Source organism: Gymnogyps californianus, chromosome 3, assembly GCF_018139145.2.
Source record: "Gymnogyps californianus isolate 813 chromosome 3, ASM1813914v2, whole genome shotgun sequence".
NCBI lineage: Eukaryota > Metazoa > Chordata > Aves > Accipitriformes > Cathartidae > Gymnogyps > Gymnogyps californianus.
In genome coordinates, this window is record NC_059473.1 from 24,688,921 (window position 1) to 24,707,442 (window position 18,522).

Here is an 18,522-nt window from a genome sequence, read left to right on the forward strand (position 1 = left end):
AATGACCCCATCCCACACCCGTGGTTTGTAAAGCACTTTTGGGTTTCTCCTGGTGCTGCATAAATGTAAGGTGGCACAAAAGCAAATTTCTGCATATTACACAACTTTTGTCAGAAGACAAAGTCACCGTGTGCATGCAAACACGCAAGTACCTATCTTCTTAAAAAGAGGGAAAAAAGCAGCAATGCCAGGGGAAAAAACCATCCCCACCTCGGTGTATCTGGCTGTGCAAACACCTAGGGGCGAAGGCGCAGGGTAGCCCCAGAGCAGGACCCTCCCGAGCAGCGCTGCCAGCCCTACATCTGCCTGCAGCGGCTCATCGGAGCAGCGTTGCCTGAAACGCTCCCTCCGATTTTTCCATTCCAGGTGGATCCACTCTGAGAGCAAACCCTCCACTTGGCCCGCTGCGCCATTTGCAGCTTTTTTGTGTGCGTTTAATGATTCTTGACCGGCCATTTAGCCTAGGAAGTGCCTGTATTGCTTCCCCCCCTTCCTTTTTATAAATGTTGTCACCATCCGCTCAGTGCATGGCATTGAATAAGAGGAACCTCCAAGGGCACGGCTGTGAGAGGCAGGAGCGTACCGAGATGTGCAAGCGCATGCAACGTTAAATGAAAAAAATAAAGGGAAAAACTGCCAAGAAACTTGACCAAAGAGAACTGATCAGCAGAAACTGGGCCAAGTTCACAAACCTGTGGGATAATCTTCCACTAAGACCGAAAAACCCCATAACGCGAAAGTGATTAAAAGAAGGATTTCTGTAATTTGTTTGGGGGGGCGGAATGTAACAAACTAATTTAAGCTAATGTAATGTTTATAAAGTTACTTAGATAATGACACCATGTATGCCATTATAATCATTAAAACCCAATCTATGTTTTTTAAAAAAAAAAACTTACATGATTAACACAAAATCAAGTTGATGTGAAGGAACAATTACTTTTAGAAAAAAAATCAGGAGGTCCTAATATTCTGTAGAATGAGGGAGGATGCAGCTGTATGTCGACAGCTTTCATATCCTCATTTGAATAATGTGGCCTGAATCTGTCACTTTATTCATCCTCCTTATGCTCAGTGTACTCTGCATCAACAACAAATTAAGTTGTAAATAAGAGACAATCATCACTTTTGTTTTTAAGCAGCTTCTGCATGGAGAATTTCAATGTACTGTTTCTTTTTGACAGAAAGAAAGGGATTCTACACTCTGCTTATGTAAGCACAAATGTGAGGAAACCAACCGAAATGAAACAATAAGGGAGCACTTGAGAACTGCTCCAAAATGTTCTTGGAAGTACATTTCTACCACCACAGAAATCTCCTTTTTTAATAGGATATGTAGAATGAAAACTGTTTAATTTACTGTAATAATTATTCTTACTTTGTTCTAAAATTTCTATTTTTTATTTTTAATTTAAAAACATCCCAAAAACATTTCCTCATCTAGGCACAAGCAGGGTACACCTCAACAAGAAGAACAAGTGAATAAAGTCAGCTGTAACCTTTGTGTACCCAGAAATATTATTAATCTCTAATATGACAACATGATACCATTTCATGAGCAAATATAGCATGCAGTAAGGATAGAGGGGGGGAAAGAGATTTTCTTACCTTTACGTCTGAGAAGTAGGTTTTCAGCATATTGGAACTTGGGTACCGGGTATAAAAGAACATGAGCTTGGCCTTTTTCAAGTGATTCGGTGACAAGCCTTCCTGCATGTAGGATTGACTTAGTAAAGGAAAATGCTTTTCTTGAGAAAGCTGTTTCTGAACGTACAGAGCTAGCAAAGTGCCCCTTAAATGCTCTACAGTTCCCCAGACTACAGGAGAAAATATTAACATTTAAATTGCTGTGCTGTAATTTTCTGTAAAATAGCTAAGCGAGGGATGTGAGGCCATGTAACTTAAACCCTGTATTTCCTATCAGTTTTGGTGCTGGGTCTCAGGGATCTTGCAAGTTTACGGCTTGTGTACCATATGTATGTTCACTTGTTGCTAAGGAAACAAATGCACGAAGCATGTGCCGCAGAAAACTTATCGGCAGCTTCCCTCTCCTTCGCAATTCCAGCTAAAGTTTCTTTTTCTCTCAGTGCTGTGCCGCTTGCACAAAATAAAACTAATGCATGTAAGACAATCAGAGGCGCTTTATCATTTTGAGCAATGTTTTATACAGGCAGTACATTTCACCTGTTTCATTCGTGTCGATAAATTTTAACATCTTGAGTAACTCTCTCTAATCCTGCTGTTGCTTTGCTCCAGTGGCTGCCTTGCAAATCAAAGTGAAATTTGTAATAGGCAGAGCCCCTCTGCCGCTCAATCCCCCTGCCACAAACTTGTCGCCTCCTGATTTACACAGTTAACTCCTCAGAGAACGAAGCTGTATTTGGGGCTAACCAATCAATAAATGTGGGCTAGCAGATCAATAAATGGCCACTTACCCTATAAGGCAGCCTATTTATCCTGGAAACATCATTACCTTTTAGATCTGTAAACAGAAGCAACTAAAAGAGTTCCCAAGGGAATGTGAAGCTAACCATAACAATCTCGGCTTGCTGATTTTTCTCCCAGCTTCTTGGCTCTCTTTTGTGTACTGCGTGCTAGGACAGCTCTGGTCACATCTGTGCCGCAGGCTGGCCCTGCCATTTCCTCAGCAAATTAATGGCTTTATAATTTATCAGAAATGAAGATGCACGTGGAGAAAATCAATGTGGCCCCCACAAGGTCAATTAAGGGTTCTTCCCAGAAGCTTCTCTAAGGACTGTTTCTCCTAAACACAATTGTTGAAAATTTCACTTGGTTCACACCTTACGGTGAGGGGAAGGTCAATCAAGTTGACAGATGCGCTGCAGCCAAGGTGCCTCTTCCACCTTATGGCCGAGCGCACGTCAGCACAGAACATCTCATTCCAGGCCTCGAGACGGGAAACCCAGACTAATTTTTATCAGCAGGCTACTGATGATTAGCTAGGCTTTTTCAGCAGAATTCCTTTTTCTCTAATTCGTGAAATCTACTGAAACCCTCTCCCTTTATTTCAGTTACAAGGTTCATTTTTAGATTGGAAAAAATGTAGCATTTAAAAAAAAAAGGCATTGACAATATTAGTTTAAAAACCTCTTATTATCTGGAAGTACATGGAAAACGGCTCAGCTGAACTTGCATTTTGTTTTAGATGCTTAATGATTACAAAGAAGATAATTTATGACTGACATACTTCTTGTGCCAAGAGAAGAGTTGAAAGAACCTCCAGTTACCTCCATTAGACTGATAGAGAAGTCTAAAAGAGCATTACACTCTGCAGTGCCATCTGTCAAAATACGTAAGTGAAATAATAGTAGCAAGCTGTCACCTATTGCTTAGCGATAAGAGTTTTAGACAAATCAAAACTTCTATGCCAGAAATCCATTTTGTTATGTGATCCTTTCAGGAAAGCGGGGGTCCAAAGGGGAACTCCAACAAGAAAAAAAAAAATCCTAAGTCTCCTTAATTTGCAATTCCTCTGACGCTGACGATGTTAATATCGGGTTTGGCATATATTCTCTTTCAATGCAAGCTCAAAGATGAACTTTCAAAAAAAGCTCTCATATTTGCTGGATTTAAGCATATTAGACAGTTGTCTAAGCATTTGGATTCCTTCTGCATTTAGGATTTTTAAATATTTTCTGCTCTAATGCCAGAGGATATTGATATTGAATGAAACATGTATTAAAAGATGTTCTGAGACTCAAATTCCCAGAAATCCATTTTTTATTAAAATTATACTTGTTCTTAAGCACTTGGCAGCCTTAAAGCGATATCAAATATGCAACAAATCTGTATATCTTGATCCTAAGGTTAACGCTTTACTGTGATAAAAGATATGATCTGTAATAATCTGGCAAAAAATAGTTAATGACAGACTTAAGAGCTAAGAATTAGATAACCCATTGCTATTTCAGAAAAAAACTGAACTGACCAATTGCTTAATTTCCTTTTTAAGTGCTTGGGCTGAAAAGCAACTGTTCTTCCAAGAAAGCACTAGCTGTTTCCAGGATACTTACACACGCACAATGACTCATGATGAAATAGATTCAGTAAACATACAGCTGTACCGAACACGAGCTAAGCCCCATTCAAGGCCAGGAAAGAAAACGAGCACAAATAAATATTAAGGAGGTAAAGGGAGGAGGGGTGCCGAATGGAACGCAAACAAGCTCTGTCCCAGCAGCTCGTGTGGCTTGCCTCAATTCTCTTAGCTATAGCTTTGTGAAGACAGATGACATTCAATTCTATGGGTAATGCAAAATAGACAATAACTGCTGAAACTTGAGCCAGCTGCCAGGTGTAAAAAAAAAAAAAAAGGGAAAGAAAAAAAAAGGAGAGAAAGAAAAGATGATAAATCCATAAATTAATGAAAGACATCTGCTCAGGAACATAAAAGATCAGAGGAACAGTGTACTGCAGCTGAACCTAAAGCAGTGTTCAAACAACCTGAGAGTCTCAGCGTTGTGCGTTTACACAGTACAACGTAGCCCCACCTAACGCAGCAGCAGCAAAAAGGCAAAACGCTAAGAAATAGGAAGTGAAAGACTGGGAACGAAACATATACATGCTCTCGTGTGTTTTAACTGGAGAAGCACAGGGGTGGCATTGCACAGCATTTGACTCATTTGCACTTCAATCCTCCCAGGTAATGCTTCTCTTTTGCAAAAATATTTTTCAGTGGAGATGATCTTTCACTCCTGTTAACTCTCAGCCTGAGCTCTCACAAATGCTCTAACAGGCTTTTCTAGCCCACACATGTATTGAGCTGAAGGAAAAGAGGTAAGAATAGGCTGTATCAGGTAAAAAATCTGCACTAGCAAAGCCAAGCTGCTCCTTAAGTTACACCTCAGGTGCTTTTAATCAGCAAAGCTCCAAATAGCTGTATCTCAGAGCATCTTCAAGACCCTCCAAAGAACGGGCCGGCTGGAAAGTAATCGTTCATCGCCCAGGTTTTATCAACAGCACGGAGTTATCCAGCTTGCTGTACAATCGCTCATTTTTTTTAAAGTTTAATTAGTTTAATTCTAGTCAGATGTAATAACTCCTCATTTCAAAATGTTGTAATTCACTAATTATAGCTTTCACATATTGGGACTGTGAAACTCATTCCAGTTGGATAGGAATTCTGTTTAAAAATAAATAAAATTGTAGAAAGTTTCACTAATGTTTTAAAGCCCTCCTGCCAGGGAGAGCACACTAAACTTCTTCACCTTTACGGATGTCTTAACAGCATACAAACTACTGTTGTGCTTCAATTTTGATCTATGCAAATGTTTTGGGACTGAACAAGGCTATTTTTCTTGAGATGCAAAGAGGATGCATGACAAAGGAAGACCATGCAGAAAAACAATTCGCTGTCTGTTTCTTTTGGAATTTGAATAAAACTTAGTATTTGATTAAACAGATTAGTTTGCAAAGATACAGACTGCATTCATGACCAAGATGGGAATTCATGCTCCAGGTGCATCTTATCTTGTTTAGCAACATACGCAAACATTAACTATTTCCTTCTGCAATTCAGCAAAGAATGATCAGATACATTTTACAGGCATTGATTAAAAAAAAAAAGAACAAAACCCAAAAAACCAAAAACCAGGCTAGTTCAGTGTTTCAGCTTACTACTAAAACCTGAACTTGGCTGTATCTGCTAGTCTTATGTTCTCATCCTGGCTGTATTGTCCAGGAAAACAGATGTTGTTTTCTGCAGGGAAGAAAGATCTGCTTCTCTCAAGAAATACATTCCCTATATGTGCACATTCAACCATGTAAAATAAAAGCGCCACAACAGAATCGACCACAAACAAACCAACCTCCATACTGCACCTTTCCCTGGAAACTGTAAGCTACCTGGACAAACAAGCCACTGCTAGAAAAAAACATCCGTTCCCACAGCTGAGCCGTATACCAGGGTACACATTGTGTAGAAGCACTATTTAATAAATCTGTTTGTCCCAACAGGTCTGTATCTAAACCCAGACCAAACTGCAGCCTGCAATAGCGTCTAGGTGGGAAAGTCAGAGCACTTTCACAATGGCAGGGGAAGAAGCGGGGCAAGGAAGGAGGAAGGGAATCTAGCACTCGGCGTTTCCCCTGGCTAAGCCTCGGAGCGGCGGGGGATTCTCGCACCCCTGTTTCGGCCGAAGCAACAAGCTCCATTAGCGACTGCCAGTGAGAACGAGCAGGAGAAAGGGGGAGAAACAGCAGGGGCGAGGGAGAGATGCTCCACGGGTGGAGAGGATCAAGTGCAGCCCTAGAACTACTCCTAGTTCACACGCTTGGCATTTTTCACCTCTGCTCACTCCTCTCCCAGGATGGGAGAACTACTTTCATACAAAAAAAATTAGTATGCCACTGTATGGTTTGCTAGAAATGACTTAATTGCCCTGGCCTGAGTCTTGCCCTCGCCTGCCACTCCTGTTGACCTCAGGACTGCTTTCTGAGCATCGCAGCTTGCATTTCAATATGCAGGAGAGATTTTCAGTTTGGAACTCCAAAAGTAACTGGCAGTAACTGCGAGTGATGCTGGATTTAGACCGACTCCTCTGTTTTGCCATACGGTGTACATGGCGAGGACAAGATTTCCCTGCTACCAATGCAGCAGAGAGATCCTCTTTCAGGAAAGAGGTCCCTCAAACATCATGTCCACTACCAGCTGCGTCTCGAAAACGCCAACAGCTAAGGAAGGTGCTTTCAAACCGGGAACACTTCCCCCTATAGAAATGGGACTATTTGTACAGGTCAGAGAGCAGCAATTCTTGACTCAGACTTGACCTAAGTTAGACCAAAGACTGGTGGTGATGCGCTCTGGACCTGCAGCACCTGCCTTTGTCCCAGTGGTGCCCACTGCCATGGGAGGGATGGGAAGTCCAGGTAACCAGCGGGTCTCGAGCCCTGCCAACACCCTCCTGAGGATTTAACAGGTCTACAGAAAATGTGGTTAAATTAATCTAAAACCACTAGAGTTATTAATCGCCTAGAAGACACCCAGTGATGGGACGCAGCCTCGGGCGTCAGCCTTCACATGATAACCGTGGAAAGGGGACAAGTTCCTCAGCATCGCTACCATTACTGAGGGAGGGGCAGAGTTATTCAGTCGCAATTACTTTTGTCAACTTGGGAATGAAATTAGCCACATCTAAGGCTCTGTGCTTGTGCTGTTGCCTTCTGCTGGGGTCTTGGAGCTGGGAAAAAACGTCGATCTACCCTTCATGCAAAATCCTCAATTTTAGCATTGGGCAGACACGGTATTTTATTCACTTTTAATATGACTGTGCTTGGAAGAAAAATCTTTTGACCAAAAAGCACATTAGGAGAAAAGATGGAAGGAGTGGGAGGTGTTATTGCTAAAAAAATAAAAAAATAAATAAATAAAAAAAATCTAGTACTAGTTTCCAGGAAAAAAAAAAAAGATCATTACTATGTCTGGATATGCCTAAATAAAGGCAGAGATGGATTTTTCCCCTAACTAAAGCCTGCTATTGAGCTAAAAAGAGAGATTTTATTATCGTCTTTTTTTTAAGCAGGGGAAGTGTCCTGTAAATTTAATACAGCTGAAGTTTTATATTTAATTGTTCTCTCTAGCTTTCCAAAATAATTTGCTTTGTGTATGTTAGGACAAAAGATTTCTGTGTATGGCTGAACAGAGGTTAATCATGCATAGCAGGCAGCTGCACAAGGGCTGAGGAACAGACCTCTGGGTGGGGGAAAGAACTTGATGCAGCCTGAATATATCAGTACCTGTGTCTTTTGTGCTTCGTTTCCCTTACGCGCTTGAGAGCTGAAGGCTCATGAACGACCGGACTGTGGCTCTCTGCGCGCCCCAGCCACGACACCATTAACACGGGTCGCGCGTTGGCCTGGCAGGGGAGGGAAAGGAGGCGGCCATGGCTGGAACGGTTTTCGGCCGAGGGCGATGCCCCCTCGATCACCTCCCCGCCTGGGGAAGGACCCGCCGGCCCAGGGAAACCCGCTGGCACCCAGGTCATGGGCTTGGCTCACTTTCTGACCCCACGGGACGGTCTAAAAGGCTTGGGGAGGGCTGGTGGCTTTTTTATGTGAACACTGTTGCTGAAGGAGCGTCGTGAGTCAACACCCGGCATTTTATTTGGCCTCGCCAAGCCCCTTGCCCACTCCCCCGCAAGCACCCCGCTCCCGCAGCACCCAGGGAAAGCCCCGGGGCACGGGCATGGCCCCTCGTCCTCTCCCACCGGCCACCGCCGGGTTATTGCTCGTCTTTCGAAAAGGATATTGCACTTCCCGAATAGGGCGAGATTTCGGACATGTCTTGCAGGTCGCCACACTCGGACTTTATGAGGGACAAGGAGAGGCCCTCAGCGGCGCTGGGGGGGTGGGCCGGCGAGCACGGGTGGTGGTTCATGTGGTGTGACGACATCTTGGTCCTCAGGCTGGTGGTCTCCCGGGTCAGGTCGAGGGATTCAGGGGAGGCACGCTCTTTCCCCGGGAAGGAGGCCGACGGGGCGCCCAGGGGGCTCTGGAAGGGGTAGGCCATGAGGGGCAGCGGGAAGGGGTGGCGGAAGGAGGAGGTGGAGAAGCCGGCGGTGGCCGAGAGCGGGGACTGGTGCAGGGAGGCGTGGTGGCTGCCGGCCGGCGGGGCCGAGGCAGATTGGTCGGAGGAGTTTTTGCGGACGACGAGGGGCAGCGCCTCGGTTTGGTCGGTGGCACCGGGCATGGGGACACTGCCGAAGGTGTCGAGGGGGTTGGGAATGATGACGTCCCCAAAGCACTGCAGGCGCTGGTTGGCCGTGTGGAAGTTGTGGTTCTCCCCGTTGACGGCGAACCTCGCCTGCGGGATCTGGAGAGGCGGGAAGACCTGAGGAAGCTGGCGGGAGGGCTTGGACGAGAAAACCTTGACCACCGTGTCCACAACTTGCGACATGGCGGTGTTGAGCTCCTGTTTCAGCGTCTCGGCCAAGTGTTTGCCTTCGGGGTGGAAGGCGTTCGGCCCTTGCTCCTTCTCCTTGGGACCTTCTCTTTTCGGCTTGTTCTCCGCGATCTCCTGCTCCCGGATGAGGGCCCGCGCCCGGTCGATGAACTGCCCCGGGTCCAGCTCGCACATCTCGTTGTCCGACCTGCCGACGGAGTCGCCGGCCCTCGCGTCCATGGTTTCGGAGCGCATGCTGTCTTCAGACAGGTTGCCATCTTCATCATTTTCGGAGTCGGTGCTGTCGTAGATCTGGTAGAACTTCTCCTGCAGCTGGCGCAGCTGTTTCTGCATGTCCTCCAGCTGCTGCTTCAGCTGTCTGCGCTCCTCTCGCTTCTGCTCTTTCCTCGCCGAAACCAGCTGCTGGAAACTCTGCTGCTGCTGTTGCGGCAGCTTTTGCTTGCGTTTGTTTTCTCTGTAACTTTCTCGGGGACTCACGGACTGCGGAGCTATTTCTCTTTCGTTTTCATTGCCCCTTAATGCCACGCTGGGGGAATGGCTCATACCCCGAATTATATTCTCAACCCGGGCGCGTTTAGCTCTCAGGTGCTCGTCGCATAACCGATCCACATCAAACTGGCTCATAGTCGGCCTGCCAAAAGGGGAAAGACACTCTTGGGGGCTGTCTCTTGAAGAGTTGCTGCATACATCCTCCTGATGTACTTCTGAGCCTGTACTAGAGAGACCGCTGGCTTGGAAACTGGGCTCCGTGCCACCATTTTTGTTCATGTTATTTTTCAACAGCTGGGAAATTATGGTTGCTCCTGGAAAAGGCATCATGGCATCTTCATATGAGTTCGCCCTCTTCAGCAGCTTGCGGAGTACATTTGACTTTTCCCCATCTGCATGCTGCACCACTGAATACTCGACATCCTGCTCTGAACCTTGGGGATTCATGGCACTAAAAAACGTTGCTCTTGCCTTTGCAAAAAATGCAGATGCTGTCCCTACCGTCCTTTTCACTCCAATGTCAACTCTTCTTCTCTTGGTTTGCCTGCTTAAGAGGGCTGTGCTGTCATGGTCAGGCATCACTGGACTGTTATTGTGCCATCTTCAAAAGCTTGTCAGCTGGGCTCAGCTCAAGAATCCTGGGACCCTGGCCAACAGAACAAAAGGACTGATGAATCATTTTCTTTAAATTTCTCCAAATTTCCTGACCTCAATCCTGAATAAAATGCAAAATGCATAGGCTCTGGGATTTATGGCACATTACAATTATTGCAATTTATTATGCACTCTGCTTGAAATGAAACATTTTTAAATATTTCTGCTCCACTGGTTTAAGATGGATTAAGATTTAAAAAAGCAAAAACTGCTTAAGCACCAGTAATATGATTCTCTTGCACAAATGCCTAAAATGATACTGTTTATCTTCAGAAGAAAGAGTAGATTAGAAGAACACAGCCTCTGACAACCAATTGATTAAATTTAGGGCATTGAGATACATGTTACAAAAGAAGATGAAAGTACTCCTTATTTAAGATTTACCGTTAAAACAAGAAATTGTATAAAATTTGGATTAAAAAAAATCGATTGCGATGCAAAAACCGTAATTGTAGTTTTGCTTTTTAAAGAGAGTTAGAACTGGTAAATAAACATTCAAAGGTCAAAACAACAACTTTCACTTAATTGTAGGTAGGATAGTATATGTGTATGTGAAAGGCAAAGAAATCATAGACACACTTAGGCTTATGCTGGGGGAAAAAAAAAGCCCTCTCTTAAATCATTAGGGAAACATTTATTCAGCAAAGCAAAAATGCATTAAAATATTTTATGGTTGGGATTATAATATTTACAGAGATGTGATCAAATAAAGGCCAAAATGTAGTTCGTTAACACAGCCTCATATGTACCAGTGACTAGCCACGACAGTGTTTTGAATTCCCCATACATTCCTTCCCTTTTCTTAACTTACATTCTCCAAGCAAGCCCCGCTATCAAAGGCTGAAGATTCTGTATTTCGTACACTAAAATACATGACGTTAAATTTTTTGCATAGCAGAAATGAGGCATGTTCAGTGTCCCATCTCTCTGCTTTAGAAAAATCTCCAAGAACAATATCTCAAATGCCCAGTGAAGCCTTTCTTACATGTAATATTTTGAATACACAGGATCTTATTTCCTGTGACATGCAGAAAAGATGAGAAAAAATATGGAAAGATGAAAGAAAAAACATCAGTCAGCTGCGTGAGAAAGGAAGATACCTTCTCTTTATATGAACTCTCATTGTTTCCCAGGAACACAGCATAAAAAGATAACACACTTCCTTGCATTTTGTAAAAGGCTCTTGACATAATTTGTGACTTATTAACTAGTGATGCTAAACTCGCATTGCACATAAAGCACTAGACACTCTTTCCTGTTTCTTAAAATTTAACACTGAAGAAAATTAAAATATTTTTCATGCGACGCTTATCTAATATTAAACTTTACATTTGCTTAACAGAGCACAGTCTTCACAATAACAGGGTATATTGCCAAAGGCAGCATGCAGACTTTTTGGAATTGCTCCCATCTCTTTCGGTTCACCTGTAAAAACATCTACGTGCTCCCTAGGACTGCATCTGTGGCTAGTTTTAAAGAATGACTATCCATGCAAATAGGCATAATTTCAGCATGAAATAATCTGTAAAATCAAGACAGTAGTCAATGCTTAGTTTGCAACAAGGATGGAAAAAAAAAAGCTTTTAATACTTAGAAACATTATGTTTATTCTGCAGCCTTTGCCCACGTATTCTGGATGTACCAAAAGAATTTTCAGAGATTTGGTGTCAGAGACAGTTATGCTAGGGACGTGATGTTTGTTTACATTACTGGCTCCTTGCATACAGGAAAGCAAAGAATGATAAAAATTTAAAAAAAAAAAAGTGTCATGAATTCAGATGGGATATCCAGAGCCTTACACTGTTATCAGATCACTGTCTTCAGAGATCATTCCTTATCAAGAAGCACATTAAGCAAGTGAAGTTTGGCTACCTCACGATAGTAATAAAATAACAAGGAGTTCTGTTGCAGGGGCCCAATTCTACCACCTGCACACCAGGTAGCATCCCACCCTGCAAGCAACTCCCCTGGAGTCCAGGGATACCAAAATCCTGTTACGTGCGAGCGGTAGGATCAGGCCCTGCTTGGCAGTATGTGCTGTAAAAGACCGTCTCCTGCTTTCTCTCCATTAATGCACATGGAGTTTTTCAGAGGGCAGAATCAGGCTCTTACAATTAGGTCTTCATCTAAAAAAAATCTGAGGAGTTGGGATTTCAGAAGGGTTGTTTTTGTAAATAAACAGCTAGGTCCTCAGGGGGTGGAAAGGGGAGACCACCACTGGAGTTTTTAAGCAGGCAATACTGGCACAGAATAAACCAGGGTCAAGGTTGACCTTCCAGTCCAGTGGTGTTCATTTGAAAGCGATATAAACTAATTGCAAGATAACCGAAAGAGCTCTTGCTTACTGCACGCAAGATATTCTAAAGGCATTCTCCATAAACATAATACTTGCCAATAGGAAAAAAAAAACACCACCAAAAACCTTCACGCTTTTCCTTCCTTTTCTGTAGTCAAGCTATGCTTGATTGAGATCCAGCAATAAGTTCCCAGACTCGCACCAAAAACCTCATGTCAGGTTTCAAGTTTTGCACATTTCCCAGCAAATTTGAGGTGCCTGACCACTGTTTCCCTCTCTCTTGCCCAATCCCAACCAAGGACACGCATGGGGAGGGCTTGCTGTACCCTTGAGTCAGCAGCTCAGGAAATAGGCTGTCCTGCGCCAGGTTGGAAGGTCATTGCCACTCATCCTTCCTCCCCAGTGTCCATTTTCCTCTCCCCGAGCCCCTGTACCAGCAGCTGCTCGCCAGCCCATTCCTGCCACTGCAAACATGAGGCAGGAGGTGCTCCGGAGCGATGCCCCCTCTCTCCCTCGCTGGAAGCTGAAAGCATCGGAGTTATCGTACGCTTAACCTGGGTATTAAGCAACGTCTCCCATTTGCCCTGGCGTTATCCTGAGCCTACGGACCGCCAGCTTTAAGGCTTACGTGCCTTTCGGCTTAAATATGAGAAATAGTTCTACTTTAGCCTGACAAAACAGAACGGGTATTGAATGGCCAGTTAATATTTTGGTCTCGGAGGACCAAAACCAATTCACACCTCAAAGGAAGTGGAATGGCACATACAGCGGGATGCAAAATCCCAGCCACGACAGGCAGACTTCGAGACTGATTAGATTAGAACTGAATAAATAAGGAACTTGGGGGGGGGGGGGAGGGAATAATTAGGAAGTTTGTGTCCTTTATGTAGTACCAGTACTTTGGCTGCACGTTGCCTCAAAACTATATTTCATACATCTAATGTCTCTGTACAGCTATCCAGAAATGCATAGTTAGAAAGATAGCTTAGGTTGTCAAGATCTATGCAGAAATCTTCAGAAGCACCATTTCTTTCCGAGTTACAGAGCTTTAAATTTGTGAAGGTTAAATTTGCTTTACATGTCACTTTTGATACTCCTTGCATGCCAACTGTAGTTCATGTTAAATTTACCCTCCACATCTCGAGCCTCAACTCGCACGATGCGGCTTTCTCAGAAACCGAACATTTTCCATGTAATTAAAAATCATGCCAAGGGCCTCAGCACTTTCTAAGTCCATCCATAAACACAGCTTGCAGTATTTCATTTACAAATTTACTTTCAAAACTTTTGTTTAAGGAGATATGATTAAAATGTAGCTATGAATAACCTCTTAACAGCACAGCAGCTACAGACATGGGTTTATTTCATATCCATTTGATATGCATTGACATTTTAACTGGAAACAGATTAATTTCTAGGTATCCAAGAGTTACTGTTACCAAACCTTTGGCTAGAACGGTCTTTAGAAAGGAGTATGATGTCAAGTATTTAACCGCACTCATTACAAATAAATCAATTTCTGTAATCAATTTTGTTAACTCATCTTGATCTACAAAGATGCTGATCATTTTGTCCTAGATTAATTCATACACCTATGAGATGCAAAGGAGACAGAAATTCAAACTTACCCTCCTCAGCCACTCTGAAGGACCCTAGCCTAACCTAAACAGCCATTAAATACACAGCAGCAAAGTGCTAAACTTGACGAATATTCATGGATGAAGTCAAGGAGATATCAGTTTATAGAGCTGAAATTGTTCCTATCTTTCCACAAGCCGACTACTTTCTTTGGTCCAGCGTCTGCCTGCTTGATGTCAGCCCATTATGCCAATACCACACAAGAAATTTAACACGCTTCTGCTAATAGAAATATTTAGATCTTTCACTCTAAAGCGCTACACGGGGTATGGCTTTGCCAGAATCAGCCAGGAAGGGCAGGATAAAAATTATTCCAGTCAACAGCATTTCACGCACAAAACCACAGCAAAAATCCAAAGAACAGAGTACATTTATTCTCCATATATCTGTTCAGCGCTAAAATCATGTCAGCCACTAATGAGAAAGTACCTTTGAGTACTAATGAGAAATACCTTTTCCTACAGCTCTGGCACAAGTTTTCTTGGGAGAAGGGGTTATCTAACTCCCTTAGCTGAGACATGTAATCAAAGAATTTGAAACAAGGCAGAAATGATGAGCAACTAATCATGCAGCAACAACTACTTTATTAGGATTTCTCCATAAGAAGTAAAAATCAGAGCCTGACTTACTTCAAAATTATGCTACCTGCTCTGTAGCCTTCAAGAAAAAAGCCACCCTCGTTTTCTGAACCCGGTGATACCCAGGGCCCAATCCAGCAAGGTATTCAGCGATTCCCGTGAATGCCAAACATCCTCAATGCCCATCGACTACAGTGAGAATTGACAGAGCTGACAAACAGGAGGGATTCGGCATCTCATTAGTTCAGGCCTTTATTTTGGGGAGACGCAGGGCCCTCCATCACGTAGCTGTGCTCGGCACTGCTTGAGAAAACAGATTCTTTGAATGAGAATAAGAAATCAAGCTGCTCAAGGTAGAAAATTGAAAACATTTTCCTCCTCTCAAGCCAGTTTGGTCCTTGTTATTTCACTGATCGTGAAGAAAATAACTCACATGGTCTCTCTGCAGAGACAATACTGAAACGTTCGCAAGCTTCCTACTACGAACTCAGCCCAAGTTTTCCAAGGTTTTTTTTTTTCCATGCTACATGATGCTGTTAAATCACAATTCCTGAATTAGTTAATCTAGCAGTTAGGCTGCACTTTGAGGTAGAATAAATCATTATTTAGAGAGTACAAATTGCAGTATTTACATTTCTGCCCTGAATCAAATTAAACTCCAATTTCAAAATGTGTCCATTCTTACGACTATCTTAATTTATCAACCGATCATAAAAAAGACAAGTCATATAAACTTGAGAGGCCTCAGAGGTCAGCTGGCAGGAAAGTTAACTGTATATACTGACAGCGCCATTCAGCGAATGTAAGATACTTTACAGAGCAGTTTAATAGGGAGCTGTTAGCAAAAAGTATATACATTGTACTTTTTATCACAGATCAACTCAATGAAATGTTGATACTCTGTCTACCCTTGAGTATTAATAAACATTTCACAGTACGCGATATTGCTGCGAAAGGTAAGCTCCGGACAAAAAGCCGAGAAAATAAATGCAAAACGAGCTGCAGTGGTCGTAAACTTTACGTGATTGACGGCGACTCACAGAAAAACTGCGAGAAGAAGACATAAAGGGTATGTGCCACATGCAAATCTACGGGTAAGGAAACTGCCTCCGTATAATTCATCCCGCGTACTGCCAAACCTCTACAGACGGTGGAAGTGACAAATAATCTGAGCTTTTACACCTCGCGGTGACGCGGCCGTGCTTCCGTACCCTGCATCAGACAACACCGGACCTCTCCGCCACCCAGCAATGGCCATGGATGCGCGGATGCGCTTCCACGTGCCCCCCGCCCGTCCCCACGCCCGGACGAGGGTTTCGGGGTGACGCTCGCCGCGCAGCCAGAAACACCACGGCGTTCGCCGCGAGCACTCGGGACCCGTGGGAAACCAGCGGGTTTCCGAAGCCTCGCCCTGGCAACTTTCGCCCGACATTCAAGGGCACCTCTAGTCTGCAGCCGTTTCCCCTGCCAGCCGTGATTGACATCTCCTACTTTGTCAGAGATACGGGGTTAATATCCTCCGTATCTGTTATTTCCGCAGACGGGGGGCACCCGTACCTGACACCGAGCCCTCCGGGAGTTCCATCCCACCTCGGACGCGCCTCCCGGCCGCACGGACCGGCCGCAGATACCGGCTTACCGACTTCTTTCCCACGGCTGACCCCGCCGCCCCCGCTCTCTCCGGCACCGCCACCCGTCCCAGCGGCACAGGGAGGCGGCGGCCGGGACACCCCCCCCGCGTCCCGCGTCCGCCCCGCTCCGCAGCCGCCCCGCCCGGCGCGCACCTGCCCCCGCCGCCCATGCGCGCAGCGCCGCGCACCTGCCCGCGCCCCGCGCACCTGCCCCGGCCCCCGACGGCGCTGCCCTGCCCGCCGCCAAGCCACCGCGGGGCATACGCGCAACTTTCTCCCCCCCCGTCCGCAAAGACGCGCGGACCCCGGGGCGGCCCCGCTCCGCCCCCGCGGAGTGCCCGGTGCCGGGGAGCCGTGCCCCGGTTGCCCGTCGGGCCGCCTGCTCCTGTCAGGCCCCGCATTTTCCGTGTACCCCCCCCCCATCCCGGGCCGCTCACCCCAAACACAGCCCTGCGCGCCCCCTCCGCGCAGGCCCCGCGCCCCCCGGCACCGTTCCCTCCTGCGCTTTAACTCCGTTTAAACACATGGCGAAGTGCTCCGCGTCACTCAGCCGACAAACAGAAAATCAAAACAGCCGAGAAAGATCTCCATCAACGGCTAGGAAAAAATTAAATCCCCCTCCCCGAAGGAAAAAACAAACAACAACCAAACAAACAGAAAGTACCAATAATCCTAATCTTTTCCCAGATCAAGGCTCTTATCCCGCGACTTGCATTTGATCTCTTCTCATGTGCTCGCTACCTACCACTCAAATCCCATTTTCTATACATTTCCACGATTCGCAGCTCGTCCCACCCTTGGAAATGAAAAAGTAATTGCAAGGGTAAGAAGAATAGGAATAAAAAGTCCCTGCCCTTCCCGGTTTGGGTTAAAAAAGAGAACTAGCGACATGCAAATGACAAGCAAATTGGAAGAGACAAAAAGAAAGGCAGCTATAATAAACAAGACAAAGAGGAGGCTCAGAGGACCGGAGCAGGAGTTTAAAGCAGGGGATGGGGAACTTCGGCGGGGACCGGGGAAGGAGGAAGCTCGGAACAACAAAAAGAAGCCAACTACTCGCTGCGGTTTCCGTCCCCGCAGGACTGCCCTCCAACCCACGGAATAAAATAAAGACCAGTCCACAAAAGGTGGCAGCGAGAGAGCGAAGGGGAAGGGGGGGAGGATCACCTAACAGCGAGCAGGTCACTTACTCTTCAGCCCTGGGCAGGCTACGGTGAGCGCTCCATCGGGCTCGGCGCTTACAAATCCTTACCGCTTTATCTACTGGGGAATTAAAACTACTCAGCTAATAAAGTCATTGCAATTTTGCCCCCTGGAAAAAGAAGCACAGGTTTGATAACGGTGATCAGTATTTTGCTGGGGATTTCATTCCCCCCCCCCCGCCGCCCCCTCCCCCCCACATTTAAAGCAGCCGAAGCAAGTGCGAATTAAAAAAAAAAAAAAAAAAAAAGACCCGAAAAGGCCGAAAAAGCGGGGAGCGACGGAGGGGGCGCGGAGAGGGAGCGGGTACTTACTCGGTGCAAAGGCGACGAAACTGAGCCTCTTTTTTTTTTTGCCGGTGGAAAGAGAGAGAGAGGGAGACACGCACACGCACATGCACACCCCACACGCGCCCCGCACACACACGCACGCACGCACACACACACACACACGCACACCCGCACACACACGCACACCCGCGCGCGCAGCCGGCGAGCCCCGCCGCTGATGAATATGATAATCGGGCGAGGGAGGGCGAGTGCGTGCGGGAGGGCAGCGGCCGCGGGGCTGCGGGCGCGGAGCGGGCGCGGGGGCGGAGTGGCGCGGAGCGGCGCGTGGCGGCGCGCGGGCGGCGGGGCGCGGGGCAGGGCTGGGCTGGGCAGGGCTGGCCGAGCCGAGCGAGCGCTCCGCACCGCCACAAGATTTACTTTAAGACACAGCTGAAGGAAACAGGAAGACTAGACGTCACGCTCGGAGTGACGTGAGCCCGGCCCGGCGCCCAATCGGGAGGCTCCTTGGGACGGACGGGGGGACGGGGAGAACTTGGCAGGAGCGGGGAGAGAAGAGAGGGGAGAGTGGGGGGGGGGGGGAGGGGAGGGGAGGAGCCGCCCCGCCCCCGCGGGAAGGTGACGGCCGCCGCGCACCTGCGTGGGGGGGCGGGCGGACGGACGGACGGACGGACACGGGGCGGGAGCGCCGGCAGCCGCGGTCCGACGGGGCGGCCCCCCCCCCCCTCCGCCGCGCACGGGCGAGGGGCGGACAAAAGCCGCCCCGCGTGGGGGGGGGGGGGGAAGAGAAACTTTAGGAAAGTCATATCCGCGGGGGCGGGGGATGCTC

General features: G+C 46.4%; 1 protein-coding gene across 1 annotated transcript in view; it reads right to left on the bottom strand.

Annotated features, from left to right (window-relative positions):
- The window catches only part of PROX1 (prospero homeobox 1), a 44,350-nt gene extending 26,581 nt beyond the window's left edge, over positions 1-17,769 (bottom strand). The window contains exons 1-3 of the mRNA XM_050894230.1: positions 17,721-17,769; positions 8,267-10,055; positions 1,609-1,716 (exon numbers count right to left, since the gene is read on the bottom strand). Coding sequence (XP_050750187.1) covers positions 1,609-1,716; positions 8,267-9,988 — 1,830 coding nt within the window. The 5' untranslated portion in view covers positions 9,989-10,055; positions 17,721-17,769. The remainder of the gene's footprint in view (positions 1-1,608; positions 1,717-8,266; positions 10,056-17,720) is intronic.
- Between the last annotated feature and the right edge of the window lie 753 nt (positions 17,770-18,522).